General features: G+C 43.9%; 1 protein-coding gene across 1 annotated transcript in view; it reads left to right on the forward strand.

Moving 5' to 3' along the window:
- mfr (ferlin family C2 domain-containing myoferlin misfire) overlaps positions 1-21,352 on the forward strand; it is a 321,798-nt gene that overhangs the window by 263,429 nt on the left and 37,017 nt on the right. Inside the window, exons 22-31 of the mRNA XM_077639248.1 lie at positions 836-952; positions 2,423-2,575; positions 4,409-4,583; positions 6,564-6,688; positions 8,033-8,167; positions 9,113-9,265; positions 12,217-12,354; positions 13,978-14,139; positions 16,373-16,565; positions 17,866-17,942. Coding sequence (XP_077495374.1) covers positions 836-952; positions 2,423-2,575; positions 4,409-4,583; positions 6,564-6,688; positions 8,033-8,167; positions 9,113-9,265; positions 12,217-12,354; positions 13,978-14,139; positions 16,373-16,565; positions 17,866-17,942 — 1,428 coding nt within the window. The remainder of the gene's footprint in view (positions 1-835; positions 953-2,422; positions 2,576-4,408; positions 4,584-6,563; positions 6,689-8,032; positions 8,168-9,112; positions 9,266-12,216; positions 12,355-13,977; positions 14,140-16,372; positions 16,566-17,865; positions 17,943-21,352) is intronic.

Here is a 21,352-nt window from a genome sequence, read left to right on the forward strand (position 1 = left end):
AATGGTGAGGTCCTGCAGCCAACCACCGAATGGGCGGATCGCTTGCCACAGACGCTTGAAAGCCGCGGGTATATGCGAGCGACTTATGAGAGAGGACTAATGGGAGGCGAAATAGGCAATGGGAAAAGAACTTGTAGAATGCAGCCCTAGATGATGTCACAAGAAAAACTACCACATCTACGAACGCATCCATGCTTGAACCTCCAAGGTTTGTTTTCTGAGTAGAACCTTGAATGGCGAATTTACTACCTGATGCAGTACACGCCATCCAAAATTGTTGTATCGGTTTAAGGTAAGCTGCTGGGCAATGCAAGAAATTCTCTTCAGAGACAGGCTGGAATTAGTACAAGCACCGAGAAAAGCTGAAAATGCCGCAATAGCAAATGCTTTCTTCGACTGCTTTGCTATCAGTTATGTTCACTGCAGGTGCTTTGGGAAACGTGTTTCTTCAATACGCTGCGTCTTCGTCAATTTTGGATTGTGAAGCTTTCTTCTTAGAGAAACGAGTGGGCAGCTTTTGAATCAATACAGAACTGAAAGCGTTGTTAACATCTATAAAACTGCCTAGTAAAAACTAATTTCAGTAAGAAAATTTTTTGACGTTTGCAAACAGTTTGCCTTGTAATTGCATATTCTTTAACGCACTCACTGTTTCAGTGATCAGCAGTTTCATCTTCCGTGTGGTTTATTGCTAGTGTTTGCCTTGAAGTGGAAGAGACGTTACAGAAGCGATTACCAGCAAGTCGTTTTCAATGACTGGTTTCTTTGGTTGATTTGGCAATTTTGCCCTTTCAGAAATTTCTAAAACTGTGATTTTCTTTTTTTATTTCCACAGGACCACGTTCGAAGCATGGCCAGGACAATGAAAGCTCTTGTGACGAAGAACTCGTTCAAGGAAAAACTGCGGAGCACCTACGGTCTTCTGCAGAAGCTGAACGACCTCGTAGACGACGTACGTAATTTTCAGTGTTTCTTCACTTCCGCACCTTCGTCTCTAAGTGACCAACAACTCGTATATATGTGAAGCATTGTCTGTTTCTGGCATCATCATTAGGAAGTGACCAGTGGAAAAAAAACAAAACAGAAACGTGTCAGAACTACGACAAAATGTTTGGTAGTTTTATCGTAGCGACATATATAACTGTTTTGTATTTTCCCTCCAATACTGTAGTACTCTTTTGTCGTCAGTGGTTGTGCAGATTTTTCTGCAAATCACAAGAAAAATATGTTGTTACTATTGGTTTCTGGTCAAAAACTTTGCAGAAAATCTGTTGGGATGAAAGAAACTTTTCTGTTGAACTTTTCGACTGGGCGAAAACCCTAAATATGGGTGCCTGCTTTCTTCTATGTAATAATGTGGAGTACATTAGCATACATGCATTAGCACGTGTTGTCCGCCAACGGACGCAAATAATCTTTAACCGAATTTATTTTCTCATGTTTCGGTTTCTTTTCCAACTGCCGAGCGTTGGTTATAACTTCAAAAGTGCCGCATATGTTATGTGAGGCATGAAAAAAAGTGCGACTGAATCACTGCTTCGTTGTTTCGATACAATACAATAGTAGAACCAATCTGCATCGAGAGCCACAATCACAACGATCAAAGAAGCAGCGATTGTACTGCAGTTTTCTCTAGGCCTCATTCAACCTATACTGACTTTGATGTCATAGTCATGGCTTGGCTATCAAACCGACACAAGTGAGATGAGAAGTCATAAATTATTCAGCTGCTGGAGGCGAATGTCACGTTGCAATCCATCTATATAGAACGCCATACGCATCATTACACAGCTGGAAGCATGAAATCAAAATTTGTTTTCTATATATTCTTAATGAGTGAATCAAGGAGCTTTTGCAGTAAGTTGTCATAATCGAAGCGCTACACACACTTCGTAGGGAGACCTATATCCTCAGCATGTTTATATGTTTATCACTTAAGTGCCTCGCACACATACAATTGTGGGCAAAGTCTTCGGGCTACATAGTTTGACACTGGGCCATATAGTGCACCATTCATGGCGCCCCTGAAAAGCAGAGGGTCTTGAAAGGCGGCTACAAGTATTGACCGTACCCTAGAGAGACTTAGATCTCAAGGCGGTCCTGGACAGAGCCATAAAGCAGAGCTATTGATGAGAACAGTTTAGATGATCACTGTAACGCACAACTGTGCTCACATCGCTAATATTATTGATAAAATTAAGCACACAGTGGTGGCAAACGTTAAATTGCACGACAGTACTAATATTAGTTTCTAGAAACAACTGGAAGGATGCTTAGTGTGTCGCTTTTGTTCAGATTTTGATGAATGAGATAAAGAAAGAATCATTTGAGGTCCTTATTATCACACTAGCGTTGCGATGCGATACAAGGTGAAGTGTTGGCGTCAGCTCTTGCTTTTTTGCATTTCCTATCGCCAACCCAGCCTCAGCATTCCCTGCCCGATGTATTTGTATGGATGATCAGTGGCGGAAAGCGTGTCGCCTACCACCGGATTTCGGCAAGAGATCTCATTTACTCGATCATAGAGGAGGAGACAGGAAAGTACTGCGGAAAGGTTCAGACGCTTTTCCTCAAGGTAAGATGGCGTAATGCTTTTGTGCTGTACTATAAAAGTCGCCAAGAAGTGTGAAAATTTTGGTTAATTACTAAGATCTGCTTTGCTACGACTGACGCAGCAGAAAACTACACGTCCTGTCGGCCAAATCTTTAGCTGGCCTGAGTGATGGCCGCTTCTCCAACGCTCCTGCGCTTTGCGGCGAAGCAAACTTACGAAAAGCTCAAGATTAAATACGGGCTTAGTGAGCCTGTTCTTAGATTTGATATTTTCGCAAGTTTGCTCCATCATGAACTGCCGGAGCTTCAAAAACTTGGCCGTCACGCACGCCAGCTAAAAATTTGGCCGGCTGTACATTATGCTGGGGAGTGTTCTGTTCACTTAACGTGTCACTTCCAGCTGCACCAGTCGTCACAAACCGTAAGAGTTTTGTACTGCTGACAGCTATCCGCCTGGCCTGAAAGCAAATGCATAATTTATTCACTAATGAATAGTGCTTCTTTGCTCTCAGGTGCAGGTTGTTTAAGCATGCCCAAAAGAACTAGCCGAGTTCAAGCTGTTGTCCAATATAAATTATTACAAGTATGAAAATCAAGGCAATCCTAGCCGCTCTACTTTGGAGTATGACGTTTTATTTTGTGAAATCTATAATGTACACACTTTAAAACGTGTCTATATAAAATAGACTTTGGAAGTGTTCTGCAAATGGTCTTGTTGCTTCGCGTTATTTTTCTTTTAACGTCAGCTGGCAAGACCTTAGTATGTAGCTGCAACAAAGAAACCATCATATGCGGCCACGTAGATTAGTCTGGTTCATGAAAACTCCACTGAAAACTTACCGTTATTTTACAAGGTACCTCCTTTCTTCTAGAGACGCACTTTATTTTTTCGATCTACTATTCCTCAGCAATGCCAAAATAATAAGCCCTGAAAACAAATGCAGAAACCACTCATGTGAATGACTGACTGTGCAGTACAGAAACGAAGCGAGAAATTTACTGTCATACGCCCATTATCTGCCTTGTTCTGACTCTCCATAATAATCTCTCCGTTTAGGACAAAGGCATCGGCGACGATTATAACTTTTTCAAGGTATGGACAAAACGCCAAGCATAGCCACCAGAAACCGCACCCTATGGAATGTACCCACGCACTGCCGCCTATACTCGTGCCTTGCTTTTTTTGTGTGAAAGATCTGCACCTGTAGAAAGCACTTGAACTCATTACGTTCTTTTTTTATTAGGCTGGGCGTTTGCGTGTCCACTGCAAGATTGTTTGTTCCGCTTTTGCTACATCTGCCTGAGCCCCAAAATACGAGCGATGTGCTAAAGGAGGCGTCCAGCTTTCAATGTGTTTGCGTTGCATAGGGCCAATATACTTGCCCGTAGACGTACGCTCTGCCGCGGGCTTTCTGCTTTAGGTGTTGTGGCTTTCGTGTGGGGCCTTAATTTTTCCATGCTGTTTGTTGAGATAAAACTAGAATATTAGTAATATCTGTGTATATCATGGCGTTGCCATATTGCTCAGCTGAAGCTACTATAGTGCACCGTTAGTGTAGCATCTGTTTGCAGCCCTGACTCTCAGCCCCAGCACTGTCCAAAGACGTCCTTCGAGTGGTAGTTGGCTGCACATGCTTGTAAACAACAGCGCACAAAGACGCACTTGGGGAAAGAAGTGGCTAAACAAACACTATTGAATGCAAACTGCAAATTTCATTGCGCTGCTGTTTACAAGTTCAAAACTTCTCCTTCAAGCAGCGCCACTGCACCCATAGTTACCCCTAAGATTTAAAACGCTCACTGGTCCATAAAATTGATTAAGAGAGTGCCTTTTTTATTTTGTTTTGCCGTCCAGCCGGGCAAGAAAGTGAGCCAGAGCGCCAGGTGGACGGTGCAAGCCAAGTTGCGCATGCATCTCTGGCTGGGCACCACTAAGAACAAGCACTGTGTGCTCAAGGGACTGCCCGAGGGCTACGTCAAGGACGTCGAGGACATTGACAAAGGACCGCCCTCTCAGCTTCATTACACGGGTGAGCGCACTCTCATTTCCGCTCCCCACTTTTGCTATGGACATTTGTACTCTCTGAGGCACCGATTGTGCGCAGTACCGAACAAACCTTGGCAGCGTGTTTGGGATGCGATAACGCGTGTAGCCACTCAGCTACTTGCTCAGAAATCTAACGTTGAGACCAGTTATCGAGTGTTTAAGCTGACACAGCTACCGCCACACGTCCTTCAAAGCGCTACTTTTTAATATACTGGAAAATTTGAGCAAAATAATTCCAGGATAAAGAGAAACTCCTTCCGGCAGCTAACATAGAAGTATATATATTCAAGACAAGCAGAATCATGTTCCAATTTGTAATGTCGACTGAAAGGAAAATATGCAACACAATACAATACAGTACAGTACAGTACAATACAATACGAAACAATACAATACAACACAATGCAATACAGTATAATAAAATACATTAAAATAAAATGACCATATCTGTATCAAGTATTACTTCGCTGATCCATTGTCAAAAATTTAGGAAAAAAAATAGCCCACGGAAATACATGTGTGTACATATGCGAGCATCTCTCACGCTAATGGCGGCGTAAGAGCGCTGCACTAGCCGTGATTTCCGTTGTGATAAACAGACGCCGATGTCGCCTAAATTGAACTGTTTTTAAACGACATACATTCAAAAGAAAACATTTGACAGAAATCTGTATGGTTGCAAAAATTAATTTAGTAGAAAGACGACTGATGTCAACCAGGTTAATTTTTGAAAAACACTACGTTTCGGGACCGGCTCGGTCCCTTCTTCAAGGTGTGACTACGGGCGAGACGCAGCTTGGCTTTTTAAGCCCTCTTGTTGAATACCTCCGGGTCAATGGCCGCAAACCATGAATGTAAGACGAAGGAAGTGTCCCCAGAGAGCGATTAACATTCCTTCGTGTCTGTTGCATGTGCCACGACTCAAGCAGAAGCCTCCTGCGCTGGTTAGCTTCGGTCTCCAGTAGAATAGTGCCGTCAAAGTCAATTCGGTGGTCACATTCCTCGTGGCGTTCGGCCACCGCGCTGCGCTGTCGGTTCATTTGTCGGATGTCCGCTTTGTGTTGGCTCATTATTTCGGCGAAGTTCTTGGTTTCCACCAGGTACGAGGCCGGGCAGACTAAGCAGGGAATCTTGTATACAACCCCTTGGGCCCTTTTTTTTGGGTGACGGTCTTTCGGGCGGGGGAGAAGGCGTCCGATCGTGGTAGCCGGTTTGTGCGTTGTTAGCACCCATTCTTTACCGAGAATTCGAGCCAGCGTCTCGCTCACGCCTTTCACGTATGGTAGGCAAACACGTTTCCGGTTGTGGCGTGTGCTTGCGGAAGGAATAAAGCTGTTTTTGTTTTTCTTTTTTGCTTTTGGCTTACGCGTCGGATGAATGAACTGGGGTACCCATTTTTTGGAGATTGGAGACTACTCGGTTCTTCTCGGTTTTTTTTCTTCACGTGAACAACAAATGGTATCGGCTCTCTTCAAAAAAGATGTAATGACAGATGCCTTGTGGGGAGTGGGATTATTTACTTGTGCGGAGTGGGATTATACCTTTAGTAGAGGGTTGGCAGCGCAGTTCTATAAGGCAATACATTAGGACGGAGTGCGACGTAGTGCATTTGCATGGAATCATAACATCAGAATTACATTGAAATGGATAACTTGCATGCATGAACTCTTTGTGGGTGTGCAAGATTAAGGCGCGTGCTAACAGAGCTGCATGCACTTGCTCAGAGATAAACGATGAGGTGTCATAAACAAACTTTAAGTGCGTAGCGATGGCTGAGAGTGATTTGAATATTTTTGGGAACAGGCTTTGCTTTCCTAAAGAGTTCTTTCATTTAATCATTCCTTCAATTTATGCAAACTTATTTTATGCTAGTACTGCGTAAATTACAGAAGAAACATCTTTTTGTTACTCTGATTTCAATACCTGCCTTCATTTAGCCTACCCCGCCTTTCTGTCTGTGCAGAAAAGTCAGTGTTCGAGTTGCGGGCTCACATGTACCAAGCGAGGTCACTCATTGGATCAGACTCGTCGGGACTCTCTGATCCGTTCGCTAGAGTCGTCTTCGGAGATCAAAGCCAGACTACCATGGTAAGGTTCGAGATGCACAACTGTGGCAGTACAGCAGGCGTTACCATCAATGGAGAAAATTATTCGCAGTACTTTCACTTGCGGGTAGACTTCCACAGAAAGCACTCTGGTTGTTATTTTGCATGCTAATCTTCAAATAGAAAGTGCAGAGTTTCGAAACGCTTCATCATGCCGGATTATCACATAAAATAGTATGTAAATTTAAGGAGGAATGAAGTCACATTGTTTCGATCACAAAAAAAAAACTGACTTCACAAGGAACGCCCTGCTCACGGCTAATACAGCTTATAAGGAGAACAAAATATGCTGTCATCCTCTTTCCTTCAACTGCTGTACTGTCGCCATTATCCCACTCCTGAAAGGAGTCGTATCATAATAAAAATCGGTCCTGTAAGTAGAAAAGAAATATACTTTGTTTTTTTGATTCCATACGTCACTTGATAAAAGTTTGGTTTCGAAACTATACGGACCTCTAATATGCTCCGTACTTCAAATTCTTTATTAGCGAGCGGTTAAAAATTGATAAATGAAGCTGTGGTACTAAGAGGCGTAATGAAACCAATTTATAAGTTTCAGAGTTCCTCGTGAGCCTTACAACTACTTACAAATGTGAACCCTTGGTGATCTTGAATATGCTCACAAATATAAGTCCACAGATGTTTTCGCATTCATCAGTGACTCAAAACGGGTGGATACAACAAGATATCAGTAAAAAGCCTCGTGTTTATTGACCGAAAACCGCAACACTTCCGCAGCAGGCTGTGATGAAGTGAAATTTTATTTTCCAAGCAATAACCAAGTGTATCATTTCAAACTCGAACAAAACTTAGGTTCATCGTTGATAATAAAAATGCACTTCTTAAGCTTGGGGGATCGCCTGAAAGTACCCAAAAAACTTTGCAGCCGTAAGCACGACCGTTGTATATGACCTTTCTCTATGCTCTATATTCTGTGCCTTTAGAAATAACCTAGGATGTCTTGTGACGCGGATTTAGATAAAACATGATGAAGAAAAAGTGATTAGATGAATACTACTAATCTCTTAGCACGTGATATTTAGATTTCAATATGGAACTGAGAGTAGGGGGCTTTTTTTGGACAAAGCGATCGACTTAAAAGGCAGCTCATAGCGCTGCACAATTAAAGAAAAACGTGACTTCGCGCGAGCACTTCGAGTAGTCTCTCATTTCCAACGGCTCTTAGCAAGGAGAACAAAATCGCATAGAAACAAAACCACCGCGTAAAAGACTTATCTCTATTAAATTGTGCGCGGGGCCTGACGGAGGTATAAGACAAGCGTTTGCTAGCTTGTAACAGCTCTTCAAGTTTCTCGTCTCCCCACAGGTGATCGATGAGACGCTCAGCCCCACCTGGGACGAGATGCTGCTATTCCCAAGCGTCATGGTGTACGGCAGAAAAGAGGACATCAAGGAGGACCCTCCCGTCGTTGTCATCGAGATCTTCGATCAGGACAAAGTGGTCAGCCTTCTTCTCGACTTCGCTTGAACTCATATTTTCTCGCGCTTAGTGAACACAAGGGACAAGAACACAAATACACAGGACGTACGCTTGTCCCTTGTGTTCATTAAGCGCTAGAAAATATGAGTTCATACAATATCCAACTAGCCCAAGTTTCTGCCTTACTAAATATCGACTTCGCTATTGCATTCTTAGTTTTCGAATGGGACAATTAAGCAAAGCTGGCTGCTTACATTGTTACTTCTAAAGTTTGGCATTTATAGAATATATTCATTACATTTTTGTTTGCCCACACTTTGAAACATTACCGCACCGAATTCGTCACAACCAACTACGAAGCCATTCGACCGCCTTTGGAAAGGAAAAAGAGGAGTGAGGTTTTTTTTTCTTCCTGTGACCACTGTGTTCATAAGTTATATATCCTAGCCTAATGTCACCATAACAGCCACTTGGTTCAGTTTAACCAAACAGCGGGCACGTAATTTTGTATGTACCTTCACTCTGCATATACGTACCACAAGAGAGTATTTCAACATATAAAGGGCATTCATAAATTTATTTCGGTTGAAGAATGTTGAGCACAGTAATTTTATCAATAACTTGAGTATCTATAAATAAATAAATAACCTAGTTTTTATTGCATTTGTTATTTCACAGTTCTGTTGCATATGTTTAATTGTATTCCCAATGGTGCAGAAGAGCTTCGACTTGCATTGTTATTTTAGTTTACTTCTGCCCGTTTTGTTAAACTACTTAGTTTGTATCCCCACCCTGCTAAAATCCCAACTCCCGGATTGCAGTATCATTAAATAAATAAATAAGATAAACTGGAAGTTACATTTACTCCATGAAGTTGTTTTTCACCACATCTCCCGATAATCCAATAATTGTACGATGCGTGTTCCTTCGCGAGCTTCACCTGACGACCGCCTTCCCGTGCTCCAGGGAAAGTCTGAATTCATCGGAAGGACGATAGCCAGACCTCACGTGAAGTTCGAAGACGACGTGAACTGCCAGGCACCCTCGTTGGAATGGCATGACCTCTACCGGGGAACAGAGCCTGCGGGAGAACTGCTCGCCACATTCGAGCTGCTGCGGGTGAGCGCGCCTTCAGCAGATGTTAATGTGAATGCAATAAAGTCTATATTGTTCACAAGAAGCAAAAATACGTGTATAAATAGTAACGTAAGGCGCAGTCACTTGGTTTTTCGTGCGCTAATGCTCATTTCACGAAGATTAGAAAAGTGCCACCTATGCTCTAAAGTAGATAATGTGAGGTGGGGAGGGCTTCCCGGCCTGTGTAGCTGCCATTCGAGCGCGCAAGAATACCACGTTTCGCGGAAGCCATCGCCTCGAGCTTCTAGCTTGCACTGCGTTGCCGGCCTAGGGCCTGAGCAAATTGAGGCGAATTGTTAATATACTTATTTGTAGCAGTTGCTGGCGCAGTTAATTTTGTTGCACGTACGTACTACATTTCGTTGTAACATATTTTAGGCGCCGTATTTTGTCTCAGTGTCGCCGCGTCACTTCCTATCAAGGAAAAGATATCGACCTGGAAAGTATATTAGCGATTGCTCAGCTGCTCTTGATTTCAATACTGCTAAAAACTCAGGGGATTCTAGGTGGATTGTTTAAATGCGTTAGCAGCCATATGTTCCTTTTATCCGAGATCACACTAGGCTCGTTACATTTGGGGCACAGACGCAAAAGTTCGTTATATCCTACGTGACATACTTTGGTTCGTAATATCTGCGCTAACAGACGAAAGCTAGTTATACTCGAAGTTGGCACAGGAGAGTTTGCTATATCCTAGAATTTACACACGAAAGTTTGTTATATCTGATATCGCACACATATATTCGGTATATCGGAGGTTAACACACTGAGATTAAATATATTCCTGGTAGCATACTAAGAGTTGTCACAAAGGCCGTCACAAAGGTCGTTATATTCGAGGTAGCATAGCATGGTTCGTTACATCGATATAGTATACTAAGTGCTTATAGGTAGTGTACTAATTTCGTCCGTAGCCCGGTGGACATGTGGACAGCTGCCACTTGCTACTAACCGACGGTAGTCGCTATTAGCCGCTTGCACAGACTATTCTAATGCTAAGACATTAACAAGAATTCAAAAGCCTGATCCACTGCTTCCTATCGACCTAGGCCTCGTTCGTAGGTGTTACACGGGATACACTCGGCTTGAGTCATTAAAAGGGAAATTTTTTGTCAAACGGTAACTCCAAGGAAATTAGCATTAAAGCAACCTGGTATAACGCCAGGCATCTTGCCATCATATGAAATGCCCTCTCAGCAGTTGCGTATGTAAAAAATAAGTTTAAGCCCATAACCAAATCTATAAAAATGCTTTCAGCAAAGCGAACCCCAGAAGGCCAGATTCATCAGCGGCAGACATTGGAGCCGTTTAGGGGAAACGTAATCGTTGTCTTTGCATCCTGCTATTTGTGCTCCGAGAAAGAGAGGGGGAAGGGGGGAAGAAGAGAATGCGCTTTATATGCGCTTTTATAGAAAACGAGGGGATATTTGAGTGCCTGTTTTGCACATATTACACTGCACACGAGACGCGATTAGGGGAAACAAATGCGCTAGTCGAAAAGCCTGAAGGGATAACACAAATGGTTCTGAAGTTGATCGCGAAAGTGGATGTCTTCCAGGCAGGCAAACAAAACGTTATGTGCCTGGTGCTGACTTCGAAAGCTGATCAAAAGACCGGTAGTCTCTCTGTCAGTGAAACTAGCATTATTTTGTCTGTTTAAAACCCACAACATATTTGTTGTCTATATGGGCTGGGAATTCTAAGAAATGCTCTGCAAAGCTTCACTTGCACCATAGAGGGGCATCCGCAGAGGGGCATGATTCCTTCTTCGAAACGGTATACTTGTGCACAAATGCGGCATTCAGGCTGAGTATACTTTACAGGTGTGGAAATAATCTGCACGAAACCCTTAATTTCGTGTGTAGAATCAGTTGAATGTGGCAGTCTGTGCAAATTTTGAGTTGTTAAGCTCTAGAGGCGATTCATTCATGTCTAAGCTTACGTCTACACTGTTAAAATTGCTGTCGCACTTTTTAGAAACAAACTTTAAGAAATGCCAACCTTGCTGAATTCTTTTTCTCTAAAATACCGGAAAATTCTCTCTTGTCCCTGAAATGGCATTAAACTGGTGTAATAATTTACAGCCGTGACTCAATAGATATTGGGAGCGAAGCTGGCCAAGTGACTTCATTACTTAATGTCTCGATAGACTAGCGAATGATTAGGGCGTTAAATACAGTGCGCAATGCAGAAGACAAGGAAAGAAGCAATGAAAGAGAAACACGGGTGCTGACTATCAACAGATTTTTTTTTCCGGAGGCACAAACTATAAGCAGTCGAAGAATCGGGCCGTACATCAAGAAAAGCTGCGATGTCACCGGAATTCAGTGCGGTCATGTCAATTATAATTCATTCATGACATTAAGTGACTTAATGCACTGGATTGCGATGACCGCGCAGTCTTTTCTTGATGTACTGCCCCCTCTTCGACTACATATTGTTTCTGCCTCCGCAATAAGTTCAGTCGATAGTCAGCGCCTGTGTGGGTTCTCTTTTATTTTTGTTTTTGTCTTCTGCCTTGTGCTGTATATTCACCATGCATAACCAAATAGCCCCTTCAACCTGCTTTAGTTGAGCGATTAATGTTTTGAACATGGTAGGAAAATTTTCTACAAAATGCCTTAGAGTTCGTAAACATCAGCCTTCATCTGGCTGCCGTTGCAAGATATGCACGCAACTACTGACTTAAAACCTTACGCCCCGGCTGATGTTGGACAGATTTTTTTTTCCGGAGGCACAAACTATAAGCAGTCGAAGAATCGGGCCGTACATCAAGAAAAGCTGCGATGTCACCGGAATTCAGTGCAGTCATGTCAATTATAATTCATTCATGACATTAAGTGACTTAATGCACTGGTGGTAGCGACTTCAACACGCTTGCAATCTCTTATGTGTATTTTCTTTCTTTTTTTCTCACTGCTGTCTTAATTCAGTTCTCATCTCAAGAAGAGAAGTGCGACATGCCAGAGCTGCCGATGCCAAAGGAGAATGTATTTAGATCAAGCGAACGAGGTCCTGTCTACCCGGTTCCCAAGGGAATACGTCCGACCCTCTCCACGTATAGGATAGAGGTAGGTATGCTGAGAAATGAAGAACACTAGAGTGATAGCAAGCACCATCGGTGGCAATATGCAGACAGAAAGAAAAAAACAGACACGCTATATAGAGAAACTGAGATGCCACATGCTCGTGTAAGCTACTGGGATGTACGAGTGGTCCGCTAATCAACATGAAATGTATTGTCCAATCATGAGTGCCTGATTCTAACGCAATAACGAAACGAAAGTCTTACATGGCATTGTGAGCATACCATATACCAGCTCCTTGCATAAAGAGTAGTGTTCGAGCGACCTCTGAAGGTTTATGTAGGGCGAAGTTTAGTTGGCATCTTGTTCAAACAAGCGTAAGGTGTTTGAGAGGGTAGTGGTGATGAAAGCATTTATTGCATATACAGGGGCTGGAGGTATGCTTGTATCAGTCCTTACAAGCACTAGATGGAGGTCTCTAGTTAGGGACACCTGTGGCGGTGGCCAGCGCCCGGGCGCGCCCGACTAAGACTTATCGGGCCTGTAAGTCCCCCGGGTTGGTTTGGGAATGGGGGGAATAGCCGGGTTGGAGGGGCAGGCCCACATCATGTGATAGGTATCCGAAGACGGCGCTCTACAGTGCGAGCAACTGCCGTTAAAGGAGGGGTAAAAATATTTGTGCTACCGGGCACAGCAATTTATTGGTTAGAAGGCGGAGAAGAAGCCGCTCATCCGCCTTCTTTAGGTATTTGCATGGACGGTGGTAAAGGCGATGACTGGTTGAGGCGACGCCTAAGGTCTGCTGAGGGGACAAGCGTGGCTACAGAGACAATCGCCAACTAAAACAGCCATCCTCGCTGTCTTTCTTTCTTTAGAGACTATTTTGGCGCTTTTCGGGCAGAATTGAGACGAACCAATCAAGTAGTATATGAGGGTGGCGCAAAACGGGACAAGGGACAAAGAAGGCGCGCACAACACAGGCGCCTGTGATGTGGGCATCATTCTTTGTCCCTTGTCCCGTTTTGCGCGACCCTCACATGCTATGGAACATCATTACCGACTCGCCCAAGTTTCTACCTTTGTGAATTACAATCAAGAAGACATTCATCAGCATCCTCTGCAACGCAGACTTGCGGCTACAAAATAATACTATGCAGTTATCCCAAAAATGTAGCGTTTGCATCAAAATGTGCCTCTCTCAGAACTAAAACTAATTTTGACCAACTCGACAAAAAATTTGACTTAAGTGGCACATCTTTCTGCAAGTGCCGAATTTCTTAGCATTCTTTACAAAATCGCTTGTAGCTGTGTTCTGCGTTCTTGCCGATGCTAATGAGTAATTATTTTCTCCGTTGAAATCTACTAAAATTCAAAGGATTCCCCATGAATAGCTGGCACTGAGACAAACCGATGTACCGAACTTTCGCGAATTTTCAAGGCCTGCATCCCCTGCTTGCCGTATCAACGCTAGTCCGAATTATTCGCACCAAAAATTCCGGTTGGGTATGTACTGGCGCTTTCATCGGCCAATTTTAAGAAACTTTAGCAGGTTCTTGAAAATTGGCCTTCTAGGCATTCATTGCATGGCAGCTCGGCCGCTTTGCCAGCGACTCGCACATCTGGTGACGTCACTTCCGCTCGCCTGGCGCTGATGACGCGCATGCGCAGGTGCTGTTCTGGGGCCTCCGCGAGCTCAAGCGCGTGCACCTTATGAGCGTGGACCACCCTCGCGTGGACGTCGAGTGCGGCGGCCACGTGCTACAGTCGTCCGTCATACTCAACTGCAAGAAGAACCCAAACTTCTCCACGCCCGTCAAGTTCCTGGACGTGGTGCGTACGAGCATCCTCAACGAGGTCGCGAGCGCGCAGTCATTGAGCCCCCGCCGCGGTGTATCAGTGGTCGGAGCACTCGGCTGCTGATCCGGAGTATCCGGGAGCGAACCCGCCCGCGGCGGCCGCGTTTCGGTGCAAGCGGAACGCAAAAGGCATACGTCTGCTCGACGATCCCCAGGTGGTGGAAATTTTTTTTCAGAGCCCTCCACTACAGTAGCCGTTTCTTTCTTTCTGCTTTCACTCTCACCTTCCTAACCTCCCTCGCGGCGCGGTTGAAGTGTCCGCATAGAAGTGAGAGCCTTACTGCGCTATTTCCTGCCCTCAAAGACTGCAATAGTTAGTAAGGCAAAATCTAAAGAGAGAGTAAGATGGCTCCATAGTTGCTGCATCGACAATTAAAATAACTTACTAGGATTTCTGTGGTTCTTCTAACATTCGCTTGGCATAAAAGATCTAAGTACAGTTGGAGAATGTAATGTAAAATTTAGGTTTTTGTCCGCCAATCGAATAAAAATGATGAAGACTGTGAAGCGAAGATGATCATGGACTCCGTGATTGTTCATTAGAAATGCATTCCGATGTGGTCTATGTTTAGAGATCCGAAAAGAAGGCTACTTGACGTCACCGCCCAATTATTGTGAGGAGGGCTTGTGGTGGCAACATTTGTATTAAATTGCTTTTACCTTTTCTAGCTCAATGAAGGATCGTTTCATAGCCTTTTGATGGCCAGAAACAATAATAAATCGAATTATGCCACCTTGAATATATCGTCCATGTCCCCTTATTATAGTCTGAAACGAAACCGCCGAGTGTACTCTGCGTGTATATAAACTGCTGTTTGAATTGGGCGAGTTTTAAGGGCAGATCCGCTGTATAGTGTATCAGCATCATCATCATAATCAACTTCACTACACCCACTGCAGGGCCATGACTTCTCCCATGTCTCGGGCCGCCACGGTGGCTCAGTAGTTACGGCACTCGGCTGCTGACCCGAAAAACGCGGGTTCGGTCCCGGCCAGCGGCGGTCGAATTTCGATGGAGGCGAAATTCTAGACGCCCGTGTACTGTGCGATGTCAGTGCACGGTAAAGAACCCCAGGTGGTCAAAATTTCCGGAGTCCTTCACTACGACATCCCTCATAGCCTGAGCCGCTTTGGGACGTTAAACCCCACATACAAATCTCCCATGTCTCTCCAATTAACCCTTTTCTTTGCCAGCTGCATCTTCTCTATGCCTGCTAACTTCTTAATCTCATCCGCCCACCTAACTTTCTGCCGCCCCCTCCTACGCTTGCTTTCCCTCGGAATCCACTCCGTTACCCTTAAGGACCAGCGGTTATCTTGCCTTCGCATTACATGCCCTGCCTAAGCCCATTTCTTCCTCCTGATTTCGTCTAGGGTGTCATTAACACGCATTTGTTCCCTCACCCACTCAGCCCGCTTTCGGTCTCTTAACGTTACACCTATCATTTTGCTTTCCATGGCTCGCTGTGCTGTCCTCAACTTAAGCTGAACCCTTTCCGTTGGCCCCCTCGTTTCTGGCCCGTAGGAGAGTGCCGGTAATATACAACTGCTGTACACTTTTCTCTTGAGGGCTATTGGTAAACTGCTATTCATGGTTCTGAGTGAATCTTCTATATGCAATCCACCCCATTCATATCCTTCTAGTTATTTCCCTCTCACAATGCGGATAAGCTGTCACTACCTGCCCTAAGTGGACGTATTCCTTTACCACTTCCAGCACCTCGTTGGTAATTGTTAACTGCTGTTCCTTTGCTGGACTGTTGAACATTACTTTGGTTTCCTGCATGCTAATTTTTAGACCCACCGTACTGCTCTGTCTCTCTAACTCATTGATCATGATTTGCAGTTCATCTCCTGAGTGACTCAGCAAGGCAATGTCATCAGCGAATCGCAGATTATTTAGGTATTCTTCATTAATTCTTATCCCCAACTGTTCCCATTTCAGGCCTCGGAATGCCTACTGTAAACAGGCGGTGAATAGCATCGGCGAGATGGTGTCTCGTTGCCGGACACCCTTCCTTATTGGAATTTTATTGCTGTAATGCTGACTTTATGGATGACTATGGAAGCTGTGCAGTTGCTATATATATCTTCCAGTATTTTCTTCTACACCATGATTGCGCAATGCACGTACGACTAACAGTGCATAAGTTAGCTAGTGTCTAAGTAAGAGAGACTGGGCGTTGCCTCGGGCTCGCACTGCGCAGGCGCTGCCGGACCAAGAGACGTACTGCCCGCCGCTGACGATCCGAGTCATCGACTGTCGCAGCTTCGGGCGCTTCACCCTGGTGGGCACGCACGTGGTAAACTCCCTGCACAAGTTCCTCTTCCGGCCCCAGGCCCGCTCCAGGGACCACCGGAACCGCAGCTCTTCGCAGACTTCCTCCCAGCTGCACATCGGTGAGTGCAGCTCGGAAGCCAAAAATAACGTCTCAAAGTTAATCAATATGCTCGCTTCTTGTTGATGCTTGCACCACTTGCCCATTTTCTGTACAAAATTTTTTTTGACAGTCTATAGTCGGTCCGCAGATTTCTGTCTATAAAATTTATAGACAATTCCTTGAGAATAGACTAAAGACAATTCAAATCCTATAGACAGTCTATAGGCAATCTATAGAATTATGGCCATGCACATTTAGTAGACATTCGTTTGAAGACAGTGTATAGACTGTGAACACACAAAACGAAATTTGTATAGATTCTATTAGAAGTGCACAGGATTTCCATAGAGACCACTTTTATTAATATTGTGCTCTAGTCTAGTCGGTCATTTACCAAATCAGCATGTTTCATTGTTTTGTCAAACGTTTTTGTTTAAGTGTGTTAGCTGTGCTTTGCTATGATGCAAATCTGTCGCTTATGATTTTTTATTATTCTTTTTTATATATTTCCTAAAAATATTGTATAGCATTTTAAGCAAAGATATTCTCCTTTTAAGTGGTGGCTGCATTCCTTAAGCTCCTGCTGTTTAAATAATTGTTTTTTTTTTGGGGGGGGGAGGAAATGGCGCAGTATCTGTCTCATATATCGTTGGACACCTGAACCGCGCCGTAAGGGAAGAGATAAAGGAGGGAGTGAAAGAAGAAAGAAAGAGGTGCCCATAGTGGAGGGCTCCGGAATAATTTCGACCACCTGGGGATCTTTAACGTGCACTGACATCGCACAGCACATAGGCGCCTTAGCGTTTTTCCTCCTGCTGTTTATCATAGTCGCATTTTCAGCACGCCAGGCTGAGGTGCAACGCGGGAAAATTGGAGAAGCGTGAAGGGTTATTCAACTCTTTTTAGCGAAATTATATAATATGAATTGTAAAAACTTGAAGGGCGTCTTTAGAGGCATACTGTGGCAATTGATATTGCCTCCATCTTAATTCAATGCTTTTTTCGTTGTCGAAGTGGAAAAATCATTCATCTAAACGACTAAGCGAAAGTATGTCCTGCAAGCCGTTTCTACATGTGTCACGGAAGAACAGGTTTTTAGTTTCCTGAAACCCCACGACACCGTATAAAGTTCTGTGTTTCCACCTTCCCTTTTTCTGTACTTTATCCAGGGTCTGGCAACGTGCATTGCACCTTCAGGCACAAACCTCTGTTACAGTTGAAGTTTTCTTTGGAGGCACTTATCGCTGCGTGTTTACAGAGGTGCGAGCACTGAAATACTGCTTTTTCTGTTGTTTATTTTTTCTCGCCCGCCATCCCAGACGAAGGCGTTCTGGTCGATGTGGAAGCCGACTCCAACATCCTGGCAGCGAAGGAGACGCTGATAACACTGGACTATGTGAGTGACTATCTTCTAAACTGAAAAGAGTAAAAAGGGAGTGCACTAGAAACCAGCCTACTCTCTTTTTACTCCCATATAGGCGTATTAGTGTGTAGAGTGTAGAACTACATGCTTCAGGCTGTAGCGCTCTTGTAAGTAACAATTCTAAGGAAAGTAGGGCTAGCTGCCGACGCAACAGACCTGCTAAGAACGATAAACAAGAATACTAAAATGTGAATAAACTAACCCTTAAAGCGGAGATGAGCTTTCAAAGCGGTTTACAACAGGGGTGTCCCTTGCCGTCGATGTTCTTCATGGCATATCGTTATCAGGAATTTGATACAGCTGCTGGCTAATGCCGCTAACCTTTGTGGCTCATGAAGCTTCACAGGGAGAAGTAACAATCTTCGGTATCACTGACTCTCTAAGGGTGTGTGTTTTTCCGTATAATTTTCGTTTTAGGTCTCCCGCACATGTCACAGGTAGCGTGTCTGGATGCCTTGAATAATGTTTTTTTTAACTAATTCTAACTGAACAATGGGCGTCTTCGGCAGCTACGAAAGTATAGAACCTTTTTGGGTAAAACAAACTTGATTTTTGAACAAACTTCAGCCATAATCGCTTTTCCCAGCACCTTCAAATAGAACAAAGACCGGGCTTGGCAATACGGCATTATTCAATGCCGTGTTCTCTCCAAAATAGCAGCAAAATTCTGCAAAGCTAACGGTTTCATAACATGGTTACCTCATTTCAACAAGCAGGCCTAAAGCCTATGCGTCCACTCTCACGTGTCCGTCGCACCGTAGGCGAACAGTGTAACGCTACACCGAAGAGATGAAAAGACTCTCAGATGGAAGCTGCGGAATCGCCGTGTAGATTTTAGAACACAGAAAAATGCAGCCGTTAGTTAAACTGGCGAACTAGATCATTGTCCCGAATTCTTGGTAGCGATAGGAAGAATGGAACCCATGCAAGAGGAGAGTAGAGCTGGATCTACCTTTGCGCATAGTTGACACGGGCTGAGGATGACGCCGTCTTTCGCGATTAGTGAACGCGGATTGTGTACTTTGTTCAGCTAGCTAAAGCGAACTAGAACTCGCCACATAGTTTTGTCGGTAAGAAGCGGCAAATATTCGATACAAATTGCGTTTTGACAAATTGGGCGTGACGCTTTGTAACAATTTCGGAACTGGGAACAGAATCAATAAAAGGCGTGAAATTTCGTCTGTAGAGAAGGGAAAGCTCCTGGGTTGGGGGGCTAATGAGGGGAGACAATATTTAAAGACCCATGACCTGGACTTGCAGACGAAAGGATATAGTAACGCGGGCATAATTAAGCAGAGAGTGCTATGGTATTGAATAGATAACAAGTAATGCGAGAGCTGAGGGTTGGTGTATTGGTTCCGAACAGCTGACATTTGCGAATGCGGTACTGAACTTGAAATATGATACGCTACCAAAACTAACGATTAAGCAGAAAACGGTTGGAGGGTAAACTCTAGGCGTACATAGAAAAGCTGCAAACGAAGCTTGATGAGGCGATACGGGTTGGTGGTCCTTTTAAGCACAGAAGACAAAGTAAATATCGTTTCACGAGACGTTAACAAGTGTCAAGAGGTGAGCAGTCAAACCCTTTACTTGCTTGTACAGTAAATCGTTAAACGAGCGACGCAGGAACAGGTCTAGAAAGCTAACGATAGGCTACAAATGCAGACACGGAGGAACAGAAATTACTGAGAACATTCAAAAGCCAGTTCGAGAAACCGAGAGTCCTAACTGGGGTGAAAAATGGCGGGAGAAAAATAATTGCACAAATAAATAGTTGTAAAGAATGAGGTAGGGTAGTAAAAATTGCACGGTCATTCAAGAGGCAGCGCCCTTAATTTTGAAGCTAGATAAGGTTGCTTTAGGATGAAACAATATAGAAGTAAGCATGAGCAAGAGGAAGAGATTTGTACAGCCTGTGGAAAGTAATAGAGAAAATATTGTCATTATGAGCGCACAATAAATACGACGACTCGGAAAGAGGACGGCACAAGCGCTTGTGTTTTCATCTTCCTCGTCTGTCGTCTTGATTGCTCTAATAATGAACAATTTCCAAGTTTTTCGACCCGCCAAGCTAAAAAACATTAAACTATTATGTTATACATTCATACATAAATGAGCACATGGTCAGTTGACCTGGAACTCAGCGTTTGAGCGACAATGAAAGCAAAAGCAGCACACCAACAGTAGAGACGAGCAAAAGAAGACTGGAGTACAGGAGGCGTAAAAGGGGTATTGGAAACTAGAAGAAACTTGCAGAATTAAAGTAAAATACTTACAACATAGGAAGGATATAGCTTAGAATGCAAAGAAACAGAATAGAGCGAAAAGTAATTAAAAATATCCCGGCAGTTCGAAGAGGGTGTCCATAAAATACGTCCATCATCCATTCAGTGATTTTGTCATGGCTGCGGTAGCAAAGAGCTGACCCCTTTTAGCGACTTTGGCGTCGGTTCTGCAGAGACGCAAACTGTGGTTAACAAAGTTTCTTTGAAAAAAAAATTTCATCTCCGGCTGTCTGTGGTACGGAATTACTTCGTGGTGCTTGTTTCGCAAACGTTTAATTATTTAAGGGCAGTTCAACAAAAGAGATGAGCAGGCTCCGCAATCAGTGGGGCTGAAAACTTATTCTGTGCTGTGGGTTAAAGTAAGGATGGTTTAAACATAAGCAAAAGTTTTCACGATTCAGGTGTTTCAGAGCACGATGTTGGGTACCTCTTGCAGCAATACCTCCAGTCTTTACCTTTCGAGTGGTAAAGGCGAGATTTTTTATGAACCGCGAGGAATCGGGACCGCAGGCGGCATAAAACGAGTCACGACAAAAGTCGAGAAATACCGACACCAACGAATAATTTTTTTTTTCAATCCAACGTTTCGAAACCAACTCGTTCCCTTCTTCAGGGGTGACTGAAATGCGAGGCAGCTGCAGCAGGGGGTAGTCTTTGTTTTCCTTTTGTTAAGACGTGGCGACTTTCGTTAGCATACACGGAAGGGAGCGTCCGCGGAGTCCCCTTGTAATGGGCTTGGCCATGTGTTAACAATGGGCAAGAGAAGGCCGCTCCTTGCTGCTGCTGACCCGCATTTCAGCCGCCTCTGAAGAAAGGAAATAGTTATTCTTGATACGTTAGGTTGAGAAAAAAATAATTGCTGGTGGCAGTATTTCTCAACTTTTCATTAAAAAGCCCAACAAAGCGGACTTCCGTCGACGATATTCTCGTTCAAAAAGTGTCGCAATGTATATTCTAAAAGAATACGCAAGGACCTGAATATCAAGACTAAGCACGTGCGCTCTTGACATCTAAAGAAGTTTCGCATACAGCTGGCTGTCTTAAGGTTTCTTCTGTCTGAAAATTCTGTTCTCAGTAGGCTACAATACATCTTAG

The sequence above is a fragment of the Amblyomma americanum genome, chromosome 10 (genome assembly GCF_052857255.1).
Source record: "Amblyomma americanum isolate KBUSLIRL-KWMA chromosome 10, ASM5285725v1, whole genome shotgun sequence".
NCBI lineage: Eukaryota > Metazoa > Arthropoda > Arachnida > Ixodida > Ixodidae > Amblyomma > Amblyomma americanum.